The sequence below is a fragment of the Ambystoma mexicanum genome, chromosome 6p, assembly GCF_040938575.1.
Source record: "Ambystoma mexicanum isolate Mex_15411 chromosome 6p, UKY_AmexF1_1, whole genome shotgun sequence".
Lineage (NCBI taxonomy): Eukaryota > Metazoa > Chordata > Amphibia > Caudata > Ambystomatidae > Ambystoma > Ambystoma mexicanum.
The window spans coordinates 420,053,144-420,071,490 of NC_090935.1; the positions used below are offsets into that span (position 1 = coordinate 420,053,144).

The window sequence follows — 18,347 nt, forward strand, 5'->3', positions numbered from 1 at the left end:
GACCTGCAAGTCGTTCGTGGAAGGCCTTGGCTGACGGTGTGTCAAGATCTTCTTCCTTGTCTATGTCCACAAGGGAGTCCGGCTGGTCCAGAGCAGGTGGAGGAGTGCTGGGTGCCAAGGGCTGCGGGTTGGAGGCCGGAGGCTGCAGCGGAGTCTGTTACGGAACAGCCTGAACTGTGGGAGGCAGGGGAGGCGGAATCGAGGTGGGGAGCGGCGGCTGAACCCAGGTCTGCAGCGCTGGAGCCATAGGAGGAATGACTATTGGCGCCGGCGGAGGGCCGGAGGGAGCATGTCCATGATCACATCCCTAAGGATGGACCCCATCTGAGGTGATCTCATGAGTGTGAGGAACTTTTCAAAGAACCTGTTGTCGCAGGCCGGTGGGGTGGCAGGTGATATTGACGAGGTAGCGGGTGGCTGCTGGGACAGGTGCATACTCCATCTAGCTGGTTGCAGGGTAATCCTGCCCTGCAATGCAGATGGATAAACTGTAGACCACATACATGGTGGACACAAGTCCGGCTCCGTTCCTCAGTGCGGTATCGGACGAGCAGCCATCTTGTGTAGAGCGGCGGTCATCTTGTCGAGCTGCATGCCACATGCCGATGTCGTGGTGCTTGGCTCACTGGGCCCAGACTCCTCCAGGACTCTTGGCGATGGAGCATGAGACCTGCCCTGCACCTCAGGGTATCGCTGGTAGGTCTGCATGCAGGTGCCCCTCCGACATGTTGCTGGTACAAGGGCGTAGCCCCTGAGGTGTAGACCCGGTAAAAGAACCTTGTGGTCCCTCAGCACATTTACGAAAGGATCTTTAGATCCCTCGGCCTGACAGCCGGTAGCCGAGTTAGCCTTGGTACCGCTGCCGGTGTGAGAACCTGAGAGGTTCCTCCCGTCAGGGCGTTTCCTTGGGATGGAGTCGCCCCTGCGGGGTGCCCTGGAAAGAAGCAGCCCTCCATCTGGCCTTGACTTATGTCTGACGAAGTCCTTCAAGTCCTCTGGAGGAGACTTATGGAAGAGCTCCCTCTACCTAGCTAGTCTGTTCTTCAGAGCACGTGAAGAAAGTGCATCGCGAATGGTTCAGCCCTCCCATCCGTGGTTGGGGCCAAGGCAACGGAGGCAAAGAGCGTGGGGATCTGATCTAGGAAAGAGCCCCTCGCAGGCTGGGCACCTGCTGAAGCCCGCTGAGGTGGACATGCACCAGGGAGGAGTGTGGCGTAGAAGTATCCGGGGAAGAACGTGTGTAATTACATGGCCGTAGCCAAACCCAAGAGAGCTGGTGAAATTGTCCCGTTCCAGTCAATGCGGAAAAGGGGAGTGGCGCCGGTGGGTGGAGTCAGGGCAGTGCATGCTCCCAGGGCCGCACCCCTCTAAATTTAAAGGGGAAGGTGGTTTATTCTGGAGAAAAAGTTTCTGTCTCCCGTCCCTAGAGAGGGACACCCATGCAGTATGGAGGAAAGGGGACGGGACGTAAGAGTAGGGCAAGATCTGTAACAATCAAATATACTTTATAAAAATACTTTTCCAGAATCATCACAAGTTCGTGGATACTCCTTGGATATGCTTTTTTACACACTTCCTACACCCGGGGGTGACTACATTCACAAGAACAGTAATTGCATTTATGTATCACTAGTTATACTTTGCAGATTCTGAGTGTTAGGGAGAATTCTCAAATATTTGCTAGTTTCCTTCCCCTTAAGACCCCAGCAACTTTGCTGGATTTTGAGGTCTTGATTTTTTTCCCTGGAGAGTGTGCCCCTTTTCTCCCCACTTTCTCCTGTATTTTGATGTGTGTTTTACTCTTGTGTTCTTTGATTATGGAGTTTTAGACAACTCCATAGGCATAATCGGTTCAGGCTTTCCCCAGGTTTAAATACCTTATCTGGGATAAACTACTGTTTCCCAGAGAATGTAAAGTGAAATTGACTTTCCTAGTCTTTTTAAATTGCTTACAATAGAGTGCTGGAGGGGTTACTTAATATCCCCTATGTCTAGAAATTCATGCAGCAGTCAAATTCTACCCTTTCTTCTCGAAATGGCTGGTGGCAGTGGTTTTACAATGTACCACCATGATTTTTCCCCGACCACGAACACCGGTCGTGTTAAATCGCGGGAGCCATGTTTTTCAAGATGGCGTCTGAGCTGCCTTTGTTTAAACAGGTCCCAGTCTTCTTTTTTCACCATTTCATTTTGGAAAGGTCCTTCTAGAGTTTGTCTCTGCGCGCCAAACCAGCTTGGTCCCTTTCTTTCATCTCCTTTGGCAGGCTTCAGGACTGAAGACCGCCTCTGGCACCAGAGTGTCTGGGGAGGGCAGGAAGTTAAGGAGGTGCCCGAAACTCCCTGAGCTTGGCCTCCTCGGAGATCCAAATGCACTCTGGCGTGATTGGTTGGCTGACTGTCCGGCAAGGACAGCCACCCTGCTGGGTGAGTGGCAGCTAGGCTGGAATGAATGGGAGGAAACTGGATAAAAAGCAAATCTCTTGGCTTGGAAGGCAGAGTCGACCACTGGAACGAAAGAACCAAAGACGAGCTTGAAGAGGACGGCTGCTGCCACTCCTGGACCGTTGGTTTGCCTGGTGAAGCCCTGCTGCAGGTCCGAATCGCTAAGTTCACCTCGACAGAGAAGCCCTGCAAGGACGACCTCTCCCTTTGAGTTGGTGGGACCAATCAACTCGTAAACCACCTGGATACCATTCTCAGAGCTGGTTGTATATTCCTCAGAGTGCTACAGGAAACCGAATAACCAGGGAGAGGGACAGCAGTTTAAGAGCTTGTCTACAGCTACCGGAATTGAAGATCTGGCAAGTTCCAGCTTTTCGAGCAGTCCCAGTGCAGTAGTCCCTTTACATCCTCCCTCTTGTCCCCACGACTGAGGCTCAGGAACAGCGAGATCTGCAGGAACTGCCAGGAACAGACGTCTTCAGCTGCATCTTTTTCTTCATTGTAAAATACTGTAAAAACCTGACAGAGAACTTACCTCTCACTGCGAAAGTGCTTTGAACTTTGGCAACATGCAGGCCTAGTCAGCTTGTGACCCAACATATGAATCTTTCTTTTACGAACTACTTCTGAGAACTTTGGCAAAGACTTTTCCGTTTAACTACCAGAACTGCGTTATCCTATACAAGACTTTAGCCCATTGACTTTGGCCTAACCTATTGCATGGAATTGACTCCTCTGGTGAACTCAAACTATTTGCACTGTCTAGGAGTAACTGTAATCTTCTTTTTATTAACTTCTACCTTTATGCTCCTACTTTGAAGTACTCTGAATGCCATTTTGCTTCTCCTTCAAAGTAGTTTAAATGCCTCAGAACCGTACAGTGTAAAATACTGAAGTATAGTTTTGTGTAATATAGATTGCCTCCTTGTAGTGAATGTTTCAGAACTGACTGTGAAATAAATTAATAAGTGTTTTAGCAAGCAACCTTGAGTATAAGTCTATTTGAATACCTGTGATTGTATACCTCTGTGTAACATCCTTACAGCGCACATTCCCTCTTGAGATAAGCCTGGCTGCTCAGCTCCGCTACCAAAAACTGTGTGGTACAGACTTATACCAAAGGTTGGTTTGGCTTACACCTGTAGTCATAGTTGTGTGTAGTGGCCCCAAAGGTTACAGCATACAAACTCTGCCTAACACTGAGGTTGCAGAAAGGAAATGTTAAAGGAAGGAAAAAGGTTAAACAGGTTCTCAGGGCATGAGAGTATACTTAAATCTTCCAATGAGCTCTAGACAAGCCTTTCACAGCAATAACAGTCTAAAACAAGTTACCACCTATGAGGGACAGAAATATCAAAGTCAATGGGCTAGAAGAGTCTGCAGGGAGCCCGGACAGCCAAAGTCAATTGGAGTACGGTCTATAGAGCTCAGGCACTTCTTAATTAATGAAAGCCTTGCACAAATTTAGAGAGTTTTGTAGAAATCACTTGTAGGGTTAGAAATCATGTGTAGGGTCACAAGCTGTTACACTTGTGAAAAAGCAGAGTTGGAATAATCTCCAAGGTAAGCCACTCCAAGTCTCAACTGAGAAAAGCAAAGCTCAAGACAATAAGCTAAGTACCCCAAGTCTAAACAGTACCTCTGGTTGGAAGAAGAGTGGTCCAGCTGGATTCTGTCCTGTTGCAGCGATGCAGATCCAGGGTTCCTGAGCATTGTCAGGGTCAGGGGAAAATAGGGAGGCCGTCTGGAGGACTCCTGCGGCAGCAATTTGGAGGTCGTCGGCAGATACAGTCTCTATTTGGATCAGCGGCACTTCACGGTTTCAGCGCTCTGCAAACAGCACCACTGCGGTCTCAGATACCGGTTGGGCTTCCTTCACTCCTCGATTCCTGTACTCTGGTGAGGGGACTCTAGCTCTGGTCGTCCTGCTTCTGGAAGGTCCTTAGGAGACTCCTGGAGCTTCTGGCCAGATTGCAGACGTTGCACTCGACTATGGATTTCTTGACCCCTTGCACTTGGTTCTTGCAGCAGCGAAGAAGTACAGTCAATCAAGGAAGATGTTCCAGTGGAATTCGTCTCAGGGTTAGTTGGTCCCACTAAGAAGTAGTCGTCCCTTCTGGAGCTTCTCTTGTCGATCCGGAAAAAGGAGTTTCTGCACAGCAGCAGGGCTTCACTGGGCAATTCAAAGGTCCAGGAAGATGCAGCAAGCTTCGTTCACTGTTTCATCGTCGGGTGTTTCTTCCAGTGGTCGACTCTGCCTCTAGACCCAGAACCCTTACCTTCTAAACAGGTTTCTCCCATTCATGCACAGCTTAGGCTGTCAATCACAGCAGGGTGGCTGTCCAGAAAGGACAGCCAGCCAATCAGGACTGGTTGCATTCACGTACTCCTAGAGAAAAAGGACATGGGGTTTTCAGGTATCTCCCTCACACATTCTGCCTTTCCAGACAAACGGGAGCCTGAGGCGGGCTTTAGGGCTGAAGCCCTCGAAAGGCAAAATGAACTAAGGGCTCAAACCTGGTTTGGCGCGTAGAGTAAAGCCCAAGAAGGACCTCACAAACAGAAAATGGTGAAAAAAGACGACCACGGCCATGTTGACAAAATGGTCACCCATGGGTGCTCTACTGCAGCTGAGGATTCAGCCTGCGGTAGAAAAGCCCAATAGTAGGATAATTAAACCACTGCCACCAGCCATTTAAAGTACTGAGGGTAACAATTTATTTTACATGAGAATGTAGGATAAGGGGCTACTAGGTAATCCCCTCAGCACTCCACACAAGATGGTGTGTGCTGGACCTACAAAGAGAAAAGGTAATTAAAATCAATTTCACTTTACTATTCTTGGGAACAGTAGTTCACACAAGGAAAGGTATTTAAGCCTTATGAGAAATCTAAAGGATTTCTCTGCGACACTGCACTGAAGGTGATGTGTGTCACCATACAAAAAGTAGATGCCTATGGAGTTTGTCAGAAACACATAATCCAAATCAGGTCACAACACGTTAGAGAGTGAGTAAAAGGTCTCACTCACTCCAGGGTTAAAATTTAAAAGTCCTAAAATCCAGCAAAAGAGCTGGGGTTCTCTAAGGTTGAAGGGAATAAGCACAGAAATGAGAATTCTCCCTAACAGTGGGAACAGCATTCAACCTAACATACATTTTAGAGGGGCACAATACAACTCAAAAGGTAAGCATAAACTTAATGACACTTTGTGACAAATTCTTTCACAGAGATACAGTTACCACACTAACTTCTTTAGTAAGTAAGTACTTTTACACTTGTTATACTTTCAAGGCAGAATCCTTTTCTTATCCAGTCCTTCCCTAGTCTATTGTCCGAGTTCTCTCAGAGGCAGAAGAGGGACCCTAGTGGTCTAGTGCCATTTGTAGGCAGGTTGAGATAGGGTCCAGTTACAGGAAAGTCAAAGTTCCAGAGCATATCGTCTTCATTAAGTAAGTATTCCCCTTAGTTAGCTAAAAGTGTTCAGGAACTTCTGAGAAGGCTGTGAAGGCAAGTCCCTGAACGCTCACACCAGAGAGAATACAACCCGCTAGGGAAAAAAGGCCCAAGTCGATCTTGTAAGGATAACAAGTTTTAATCTCACACACAGATGAGAGCAACAGCAAAGAACTCTGCTGCTATGAAAGTTCCGCCGAAAAATGACAAGCAGAATATTATAACAGAAACACATCAATGGCGTTAACATATACAGTAAAAACAAACGCAGCTGGTTGGTGTGCGCCTATACAGGATCAGCCTGCCCCATAAGGGATGCCAGGTCACTGGTTCCAGCCCAGTTCGTTCGTCTTCCATCACGTGGGTACAGCAGAGATCATCTTCTCACCGACGAAGGTCAAAGAATAAATTAACTACACGCCTAACACAATACTACTTTATCATAATGTTGTGCACCTGGCAGGCTTTAAATCTGGCTCAAAGGAGGTTCTGTGGCACTCTACCCTCCGCGCACACATTTCACTCACTCCCTTCCACGCCATCCAGCTCCATCGTATCCACCCTCTCTTTGAACTATAATATATCCCTCCCAGCACCTTGCAATAGAAATCATACGATTGTCGCTCAAAGACGTGCACTGTCCATCCTCTTTGAACATTTCTGGACTTGTTACTTTGGGGTTGGTGGTCAAAGGGCACCTGGTGCCAGGGAATTCAGGAATTTTGAGGTTTAGTCAGTTATATGGACTATAACTCGTGGTCGCCTGGGGATGGGCCAGGTTATACTTTGGCCAGTGTGAGATAAAATGCACACCAGGCGCTGGTATATGATCGCGGCCTTGTAGGGCACATTCCTTACCAATAGAAAAACATCTTTCCAACACTGTTAGAACAATGAAAGAGTTTTATGGCGGTTGGAGGTGTGGTTTGTCCTCACGCAAGCACAGGCATGGCTGGAGATTTCCCTTGTCTCACAATTAGGGCCTAGTGCATGAAATGCTGCATTCGCCGTGCTGGCATGGTGTCCAAACTATGGTTACTAACATCTACACAGAATGCACTAACATCTATACAAAATGGCAGTCTTGCTCGCGCCTTGGGCTATGCTATGTGGGGTGATTACATTGGGGTGGGGACCTGCTACCGTCCCACCCCCTGCCCGGTCCATCATAGTGCTATGAATACCTCTCGCCTTACTCTGAAGGGCTTAGGTATGGGGTCGCACCCTTCCCAACAGCTTCCTATATGTATTCCAGCATTAGGCCTGGACAAGTGTTATGGCCAAACTCCCAACCACATGAATAACCCACTCAGCCTCACAGGATGCACAACAGACTTAAGGTAAGTATTACCCAAGCCCACACAGTACTTAAGGAAAAAAGAAGAGCTTCTGGTTGGATGCCTTCAGGATGCAGCAGCACAGGACCCATGCCCTGGATTCTTGGTCTGGAGACGAAAGAACTGGACACTGGATGGGAACATGCAGCAGCAGTCCTCAGAGGAGGCTTCCAGCAAATGTTTCTTCACAAATTCTCACAGCTCTGTGGATTTGGTGCCTTTTTACAGCAGCCAGATGAAAAATGAATATCGCCAGTCGGATTCTCTTCACTCGCTCAGTCCTGAACCCTGGTGAGAGGAATTCGGGGATTCGAATCCTGTCTCTGGAGGTCCAAAAGGAGTTCAAAGTTTCAGCCGGATTCAGACTTTGGAAGACCATGCACCGCACTCAGGCTCAAGGTCCTGGGTATTGGCAGTTTGCAGCCCAGCAAGGTCGCACCACTTCGTGGGATGGATCACAATGCAGGTCTTCTGGAGACTAGTGGATCTCACCAGCTTCTGGGTAGGTGCCGTCGCATCTGGGACTGTGAAGTCGATTGGAAGGAAGGGTTGCATCAGGCTCTCCGGTCGCTGGAAATCCCTACAGACCTCTATTCTTCATCTTCCTCTTCGGAGTCCGCTCCAGTGGTTGACTGCTCAGCAGCCTCCAGGTTAGGAGTATTTCTCAGGAACTACAGCACAACTTCTGCAATCTCTCCCTGCATTTCACATAAAGGTGCAGTCTAGCTGTCCAATCAGGACTGCCAGCCCCTCCACTGGGAGTAGGTTCCTATTAGGCAAGTTGAACGACAAAGGGCTGCATAGTTTTGGACTCCTCAATCACTTCCTCCCTTCTCAGGCATTCTGGAACCCTGGAAGGGAATACAAAGGATTCCCACCAAAGACAACTTCCACTGAGGTTGTTCCCACCTAGAATGGTAGGGGAAGACCTCAGAAACAACAAGGATACTTAAAAAAGGAACACACCATTCTAGCAGAATGGTAGCCCTTCTGTGCATTACTTTGGCTGAATTAACATCCTGCGAGTAATAAACCACTGCCACCAGTCATTCAAGTAAACTTACAATTGTAACAAATATGCTACAGGTAAGTAAGAAGGGGATATATTGTATCCCCCCCCCCCAAACACTGCACATAAGGCGGGGTGTGCTGGTTCACTGTATAAAATGTAAAGATGATGTGAACCCCACTTTACTTATTGGGAACACTAGTACACCCATGAAATAATAAGAGCATTAAAATGAAACCACTGCATTTAAGATGCTGTGTGCTGTCATAGTACATTACAGTCAATCTAAAGTTATAGGAAACTAACTCCAATCGCACACTATGGACAGACATAAAAAGGTCACCCATTAAAAAAAAGTAAAATATTAGATGAAGGGAAAAAGATTCCCCTTCGCTTAGGGCCAAGAGAAAAGTTCTGGGGTTGATAAAGGTCAGGAAGATTTATCACACATGGAAATCTTACCTAACAAAACCATTTGTAGACAATTCTAACCAATCCCTCAATAGTGTAGGTTTTTGTAAACAAGATTAAAGTACAGTCTATTTTTTACTTATAATCCATTGTTTTGTATTGGAGAATCGGGGCTCTTGAGACTCGAGTACTTAGTGCTGTCCCTGCTCCATATGGATTGTTAATAAAGCAGTCTCTGCAATTTACCCTGACTATTTCCGCTATTGGGTGACAGATATCCCATCATGTGTGTTCTGCTTCCGCTAGTGTCCATTATCGTGTAATAAAAAAACAGATGCACGTAAGAGTCAGCCACATATTATGAAACTAACATCTAAGCTTCTTTTATGAAGACATTGGTTCAATTCATGAAAAACCTGAGTTTACTGCTCTTCTTCAGGTGAAATGTTTTGTATCTTGGTGCTGATTTAAAAGCTTCAGTTGTACAATGCAGTTTCAAAAACACGTACTAACAAATGATGAAAAAAAACAAACCGGTATTGAGAAATAACAAAAACTGCATACCTTTAGTAATTTTACTGCACAAATTAAATTACTGTCCACAGGATTTGAAAAAAGGGCAGTTAGTAATTCCCATAAAGCAACCTGAAGGATTTCTGCTCGTGCAATCTGCCCTTTTGCTCCCTTAATCTGTAAAAACAGAGTTTTTTAAATTAATAGCAAATAGTTTCAGTGCACAGAATAAAAGAAAATGCACATTCCAACAATTGTTATACTTGGAATACAGGTACCTTTTTAGTTTAAAAAACTATCACATTTATTGCTGTGTTACATTTCATATCACCATAGTCATCCCATCTAGTCAACCCATTACATTACCTGCTTTAAATTCGAAGTACAGTCATTCTTCTTGCACTTTTTTTATAAAGAATTTTATTACGATTAAAACTATCATATGAATAACAAAGAAATAAAGAAAAAATAATTTAATACAAGAGATTGAACACGTCTCCAATATTAAGCAAAGAAACTATTAATTTCTCACAAACATGTGCATGGGCCAAGAGGCACCTCTTCCCAATCCAACCACACTATGGGTCCTGAACAATTTTATACTAACCAGTTCATTTGCCACACTTACGCCTTAAGCTTAACTGCATGAAGCAAAAATGGTTTCAGAATGAGCATTTCCTGCTGCCCACCATCAGAGTAGGGGTACTCTTACCAGGAATTCCATATCTTTCCCATTTTCTGTTGGACACTTCTTAAGTTAATTGTGTCATATTAGAAATGTTTTCTTGAGTGCTCCATCACCACAGAAGTTGCCAGGAGTTTGCTCATGGCACTCAACAGCCATTTCTCAGTCTCGCTCTCTGAATTAAACCACTGATTCCCAGTTACCCTTGGTCACCAAGCAGCCAGGTGAGCCCAGAATGGTCTTTGTATGTTAAATGCATGCTTCCCAAGAATTCAACACTCACCTACATGTATTAGCTCTAGGATTAAACGAGTTATCCAAATAACAGATGGAGCAGTCAAAGGAATCATATCTGATTTAATGAGCCATATGCAATTCAAGGCATACATTAGTTTTCAAAAATTGATTAGCAGAGTTTGCTAATTAAATTTTTCTTGATTAGCAAACAAACCCATTTGATTAGCAATGTTGTACTAATGTTTATAATGCCACCAGAAGATACTTGTACACAAGATACAAAATTAGCAACAATACAGCAGTTTTGTATAACTCTGAAGTAAGATATTAGTGAGATAAGTCAGGCCTTGCAGATTCTTTCTGTAAAATGGTGTATGTCACCACAAACCCACTTTGGTTTGGCACAATGCTGCCAGCCAGAGGCCAGCCATGCAAAGTGAAACCTGTATTTGACATTTACTGCAAACAAATTAAAGTTAAAATAAAAGCTTCCAACATTCCCTGCAAATTGTACCCGCCCTTCTTAAAATCTACTCGACTATGCGAGGGGGCGAAAATACTTTGCAAGCCCTGGTTGAGTGTCTGTAAAAAGGTTATCTGCATGAATGGACACAAATAGATATGATAAAAAGGCTCTTAAAACAGTTTGGCCAGCTCTCTCTAATGCAGGTGCAAATATATAATGCAATCATAATCATAGAGCAAAGTGAGCTCTGGAGGCCAACTACAGTGTACAGTTTTGCAATAGGTCTGTAGATGTACAGACTGGATGGAACTATTGATCGCTACTTTAAGTAAATATCAAGTTATCTTTGTGTATTCATTATGTAAAAGACTAAGCACAGTTGATCGCGTAGAAGGCAGAAAACTGGGCAAACTAGGCAGAATATTGTAGTTTGCGGCCATCTCACTTTCAGGGTTGCAGTGTAAAGCAATATGGTAAGATTGAATGTCAAGGAGTAAGGAGTTAAGCTCATGGGTTGAGCACCAGTTTCAAGTTGTATGTAACCAGCAGGCCACAGGACTAGGTTTGCCATCAAAGCATTTGGCCATTTGGTCATGTACATTTTCAAAAGTGTCCACTAGTCAATATGATGCATCTTCCCCAACAAATTGAAATCTAGCTGACACTGAGATTTAGATACACTTCACTGTAAAGCATGGAGACAATGCAATTTTGTGCAGTAGCAATACTGTAATTATGCATTATGTAACCTATTACATTTTTAGAAAAGGAATTGAAAGCCTTTTTTTAAAAAAATAACTAACACATACTGGTCTTTGGCAGACAGGAAACAGTTAGCTTAATAACAGAATTATCCCGATTATTTCCAGTTTGCAATTTTTTGAAAAATAAAAATAAAATGTGCATAGCACCCCCACAGAGGCCTTTTGGCACATGAGTGAAGGGGATGATTCCTGCTGCACTCTCTCTCCATTAGCCATTTTAAACTTGCAGTGAAAATAGGGTGGAGAGAGCTCTGAAGGCAGGAGAGGAATGAAGGATGAGCTGTGCTTTCATTGAACAGGGTAACTTAAATAGCTAACTTTGCTACACAAGTGCCAATTTAATTAGCAAACCTACAGAACTGCATAGCAAATTGCTCCGCGACACTGCTTATTTTATGCCTTGCAATTTCCATGTACCAGCCATATGTGCTTACACATGTATTGATTAATCTCCGAGACAAGCATATGCAACGGGCAGGATTAACCAGGAAGACACACCTGCAAGAGGGTGGCAACGGCCTGCAGAGGTACAGGGTGGGTGGACAGGTTGGTCATGCGGGCAGCAGTGGCCCAGCCTACTACAGGCTGGGAGGGAGAGTCAGGACACCGAAGAACTTGAACAAGCGATAGATCTCCCTGCACACCACCGCTGGTGTGGTTGGGACAGCCCCCAAAACAGTGGTTCTGAACTTCTGGAGAAATGTGCTCAGTGGAGCAGTCCAACAGCATGGTGTATGGTGCCCGTTAACGTCACCAGGTCCATCCACTCGGTTCTGATCGTTGCAGAGATGCCTGGCTGCTCAGCATTCAGTATGCTCGACATGAGAGCCAACCACGTAAGCAGGATATACCCTAGAGTAGACAGGGTCCCTGGCAGGTGCAAGCTCATTACTTTAAACAATGGCTGAGGCTGACCAACATTTATTAAGATGGATTTCTAAAATCTGGCCTGGTGTACAGATTTTAGGAGGTCATCCCAGTTATAGTGAACGGGGACCTTAAAGAGGTTAGTCAAAATCCGATTAAGGTAAATGTGGAGAGCAGTCAAGGCTATTCCTAGAAGAGTGAGGGTCCACAGTGAGTCCACAAAGTGAAACGCACAATTCAATTTAGACAGGAATGTATACAAATATTTATTCTAGGCCTGAACACACTAAAAAAGGAAACTAGCAGGTCACATTGCACAATACTCAATAATAAACATATACATAGTGGTAGGGGAAGAGAAGGAGACAGACCAAATTGTGACAATACCAACATGTATTGCTTTATTTAAATATTAAGAAAAGGTCTTCCTGAAATTATAGCCCAGTTCCAAACATTTTACTCTGCCTTATACAAGTCAGATGCCCAGACCAGATATCACAAAATAGTTATTTGCAGACAATCCAGTTAAACAAAATCCTGGACGCAGAAAGAGCAAATCCAGTTAATATTACTCGTGAGGTGGTGTTATGTGTCATAGCTAACCTACCTATAAGCAAATCGCCGGGACCGGCCAGGTATGTTGTCTCTTTTTATAAAAGGTTCTGAGCAATCTTAGCCCCGAAATTAACCGACCTCTTTAATTCCTTTGCTACAAGTGGCAAAATAGTATCTATGAAAGAGGCCAAAATAATCCTAATCCCAAAACTGGGGAAAGATCCAGCTAAATGTGCATCATATCGGCCGATTGCACTTATCAACATTGAAGCAAAAATACACATATAATTCTTGCAAACCAACTTGAAGGACTCATGCCCAATCTCGTTCACCCTGAACACACAGGATTCATAAAAGAGCACCAAACTCATGATAATATCTGGCGAACTTTCCCCCTAATTGAAAAAGTAGCCAAAAAGAGGACGCTGCTATATTGGTGTCATTAGATGCCAAAAAGGCAAATCGATTGCGTAGAATGGTCCTTTTTTATTTAATACCCTACGAGCTATGGGTTTTGGTCCTAAATATAAAGCGATGGTACAAGCTAACTATGTGAACCCTTCGGGCAGACTGCTTATAAATGGTCAACTATCATCGCAGGTTTCCCTTCGGTGAGGAACGAAACAGTGATGCCCTCTTTCCCCTCTTCTTTATGCAATACACCTGGAACCATTATTTTCGCAGCTTCGTCAATCAGAAGCAATAGAGGGCATATCTTTTGGGTGTGTGGGTTACTCATGAGTGGATGGCATATACAGATTTGCTCCTTACGATAATTAATCTGTGTGCCTCACTACCTGCTGCACTCGCTCAATTGGAAGGGTTTGGTAGTGTGGCTGGTCTTAAAATTAACATTACAACATCTTAAATCTCAGGCTCAAACATTGCGAATTATCCAAAGCAATGGAGGCGACAGCTGCGTTGGCTCCCGAAGGGCATTTGGGTTTTAGGAGTAAATATCACACGGTCACTTAGGGAATTATATTCTGCAAATGTTCGCCCCTTTTTAACGGAGATTCAGAAATTGGTTAAATCTTGGAGCCCTTTAACTGTCTCATGGCTTGGCCGGGTTAATTCGGTTAAAATGGTGATTTTACCCAAGGTGTTGTATCTGTTTCAGGCTCTCCCGATTCGAGTCCTGGCTTCCTTTTTTCCCACGTTACACAAAATAATATTGAATTTTATATGGAAAAACAAACCTCCCGTAATGCATTGAAAACGTTAATGCTTCCTCCAAATAGAAGAGGGGTTGGCCTCCCTAAATTTAGAGACTATCGAGCAGCGCAGCTGCGAGTGATAAAAGATTGGTTCAGGGAAGACACAAATAAGAGCTGGAGACGGATGGAAAAGGTAATAGTTTGACCCAGAATGGGAGAGAAGCTATGGTTGCCTAGATCAGACAGACCACGTGCGGCAGGATATTAAATACTTTTCTCTATGCAAAGAGGAGCTGGCTCTCTAAGAGAGCCAGCTTTTTCAATATTTTCAAGTTTACCACTGGCTGATGGTCCCATCTAATAAGTCAGCGTCTTTAAGAAAGCTCACGCCATTTGAACAATTCCTGACTTCCAACTCGGGAGATAAACATTTGATTTCTAAATTATATACACACTCTTGAACCCCCGCTAATTGCCCCTACATATCAACTGGCCTGAGCAAAAACCTTGGGGTTCATGCCAACTGAATCATGGTCCCACCTATGATCAGACATCCCGAGAACGACTAGGTCCATATTTCTTTTAAAACATTTTTTAATTGTATTTGGTTAAAAAAACCTTTACAAACATTTAATCATTTAACAATCAAAATGTAAAAAGCAAGGAAAAATGTTTCACTTGCAATTATATGCTTCCATCTAACACACAATAACTAAACTAATACCAAATATAAAAATCCACAATTCAACATATCATAAAATAATCATTTTCAACATCTAGTTCATCAGATAACATAAAAACTAATACCAAAATATATTGTTCCATAAAATATTCAATTTTCTCAGTCTATAACATTCCAGCTCTCTCCGGCAGCCATTGAAATTTTTTTAGGTCCAAGTTGTCTTGAATAACTTTCAGTAATTTAATCAGTAACTTTTGGTTATAGCCCCACATACAATTTTCCCATAGGCTTTCTCTGCTCAACCAGGATGACAACGATAGACAGGAGCCAAATATCCTACATATAAAGGCTTAAAAGCCTCACAATATATGGTCAAGTGCTTTAGTGATTCAAGTACGGAGGTCTGTGCACCACAAAATCTACATTTTCCAAATGTTAAGTTCCCCACCTCTACATTCCAATATTGAATCCTTTCATTTGTCAACAATTGGTTCAGTTTATAGCGCATATATATTTTGCGTCACCGATAACACAGAAACATCTCCAAATAGTTAGCTCTCTTTCCCCATTTCCGGCAAAACTTTGCATATTCTGAACATGCCTTACTCTTGCAAATTTGCTCTAACATCAGACACCAAGAATACTTCAGAAATCTGCTCTTACAGGACGGAATCCTTACAGTAAGCTCTTCCTTGCTAATCAATGCAGACTGCAGGATTTCTTACATTTTATTTTTACATTTTACCATAGATGGGACAGATCCATCCCCCAACATATGTGCAAAATCTTCATATAAGGATTGTTTTGGTGGGGAAAGCATTTTCGCACAGGTATTCAGCATGCGCCAGTGGCATTTGACTGAAAGGGGCACGATCCCCAATTCCTGGCAGATGAGCATATTCAGGATTGAAAGCGCTAGGCCAAGTACCTGCTTCCGCATTCTAACCTGTATCATGTCGAGAAACCCCTCCATCTCCAAGAGACAGATATCAAGTGCAAAAAGCACTATGGGTTCGACTTTTAGGAGATAATATTGTATACAGGGTAGGACTGAAAATTGTCAATATCTGTTAAAGATGGGCTTCATCTGGGGAGGTGAGCGACTTCACTTTCACATTAAGATGATCTTTCCACATATGATATACAATATGATAGTTTATTTATATAGCGCCTATACACAATGTGTTTCAAAGCGCTTCATGCCAAGGGAGGGAACAGGGGAAAATACAATGACATTCTTACAGGCCATGAACAGTAAGGATGTGAAATTAACTATCATACTCGGCCTGATGACATTTCAGATAGTGCAAGAGCTACGATTAGATAAGGAACGCAAGGGGAGAGTGGGAAGTACATGGAAACAGACAGTGAACTACCGTACTAGGCCTGACAACATTTCTGGCAGAGCCCAAGTAAAAGAAGAGGTGAGGGAGAGGGGTGCAGAAAGGTAGGGGAGGAACAAAACAAGCGACTATCATACTAGGCCTGATGACATTTCAGAAAGTGCTGGAGGGGATGTGGGGAGGAGACAGACAAGGTTGCTATCATACTAGGTCCAGGGACAATTCTGATAGAGTAAGTGCATCGAAGAAAGTAAGGGGAGGCGATAGGAAAAGGGAGAAGGGAAAGGAGGAGAGAACAGGGAGTTAGCAGTCGAAAGAGGAGCAGCAAGAGGGGAGAGTGAATACAATTGCAGACGTCAGTAGTAACACAATGTTGCAAGCCAGGATACAAGATGAAGATTGGAACATCATGATTCAAGGCCACCATGAGTACAAGATGAAAAGGAAGTCCAGCATGAGAGTTGAGAAAGGGTGACGCACCGTAAATCAATGAAGTCCATAAAAGTCAAATCCAGCATTGGCCACAAGACAGTGATGGTGAAACCAGAATGCATCAGGACAGGCTCCTGCAGAAGTAGGCTTGAGGGAGGGGGGATTGAGGGAGGAGCAAGGTAGATGAAACAAGCAAAACAGGCAACACCTGTGTGTGAGAAAGGTGGGGGCACAAGGGAACATCACGGGGGGACCAGAGGGTGTGGGGATGGCCTGGAGGGACAGAGGGAGTAACATGTTGGTGCATGCTTACCTGCTGTCTGAGCAGGGGGGCGGGCCCTGGGTCCTCCTGGTCCAAACAGGAATTGCCCTTTTCTTCATCAGCCCTTCGCATAGGACGCCCGGGAGAGAGACGCACTTGATCTAATAGTTTAGAGCCGGAAGGAAGAGGCAGGGCTAAGAAGGTGGCCAGTGCTTAGGCCAGGTGACCTAGATCCACTTGCACCTGCTCCCCATCTGCAAAGGAAGAGAGGCTGGAGGGTTCCTTAAGTAGGGAAAAAGAGCGGCAGACAGAAAGGCACCAGGTGGGTGGGGCTTGCTAAGCGGTGAAAAAGAGCGGCAGGAAGGCACCAGGTGGGCGGGGCTTGCTAAGCGGTGAAAAAGAGCGGCAGGCAGGAAGGCAACAGGTGGGTGGTGCTTAGGTCAGATGACCTAGATCCACTTTCACCTGCTCCCCATCTGCCTACATAGATATAGAACAGATATATTTGCAAGTGTATAGCCCAGATAACGTATTGAAGGCATCTGAGGAATACACAATCCATTCAAACACCAATTGAATCTGCCAATTTTCCTCTTGCCATCTGCAAATGAAATGATAAAAGATTTGGTTGGATTAATTTGAAGGTTATGTTTTTGCGCAAAACTGAAAAATACATTTTATTTGGTCTGTAGACCAAATGGAGTACGGTCCAAAAACATCAAGTCGTCAACTGGACTGCAGCAAGGTTGCAGTCCTGTTTAAGTCCTCTCTCACTAGAGATTGGGTCAGTTACAGCCCCATTTATTTGACAACCTTATTTGATAGGAGGTGTTTTTACGTAAAAGTGCAATTATAGCCACCAAATCTAAAGGAAAGCCCAAATTAATCATCTTCTCCGAAAGCACATCTCTAATAACCGCATCAAAGGCAGCCGTAAAATCAAGGGCTGCCATGTCACTAGGGCCAGTTCTTGAGTTTTTCGCATGTTCGTATAAATGGGCCATAATGGACACGTAAAGAGGGCAGCCCATATGTTTTCTAAAACCCACTTGGAAGCGTGGCAAGAACTTTAAGTGGAATATAAGTAATTGAATTACCTCTCAAACCAAAAGAGTAAACATTTTGGCCGCAGCATCCATCAAAGCGATGGGCCTAAAATTATTGGGATCATCAACCTCTCCTTTCTTATAGATGGGTACAACGATCGCCGAACCCCAAGAAAGTGGAATTGTTCTGGACAAATATATGGAGTCAATTTAAATTTTTAAATATCGGCCCATAACTCTGGATCTACTTTGATCAGACAAGGCAGAATACCATTGGGCCCTGGGACCCTGGAGCCTTTAATTTTGGCAATTGCACTAACAATGTTTTCACAGACCACGGGGAACATTTCAAAATCAGCAATTCAAATCTTTATGTTCAATGGCCGGTTGGCAGGTCATTTTTGTTTTTTATATAAGTCACCCATTTGGAGGCCGATACAGCAACTTCCTGAAGGGGAAGCACCTGTAATCGCTCTAGGCGTAGCCCACACCTGTCTTGAATCATTGGCAAGGAGATGCTATATCATCTTTTGATTATCTTTTCGATGAAGTTCATACCTAAGCGCCTTCACCTTGTTATGATACAACTGCAAGATACTGCATTTAAGGCACTTAAATATGGACCAGTCCTGATTGGCTAGACACAATTGCCTTAATTGCCTCCTCGTTTCTCTCCTAAGAGA

At 44.3% G+C, this 18,347-nt stretch overlaps 1 protein-coding gene across 1 annotated transcript in view; it reads right to left on the reverse strand.

Annotated features, from left to right (window-relative positions):
• The window catches only part of PAIP1 (poly(A) binding protein interacting protein 1), an 816,787-nt gene that overhangs the window by 237,714 nt on the left and 560,726 nt on the right, over positions 1-18,347 (reverse strand). Inside the window, exon 6 of the mRNA XM_069627237.1 lies at positions 9,220-9,345. Within this exon, the coding sequence (XP_069483338.1) occupies positions 9,220-9,345 (126 nt within the window). The remainder of the gene's footprint in view (positions 1-9,219; positions 9,346-18,347) is intronic.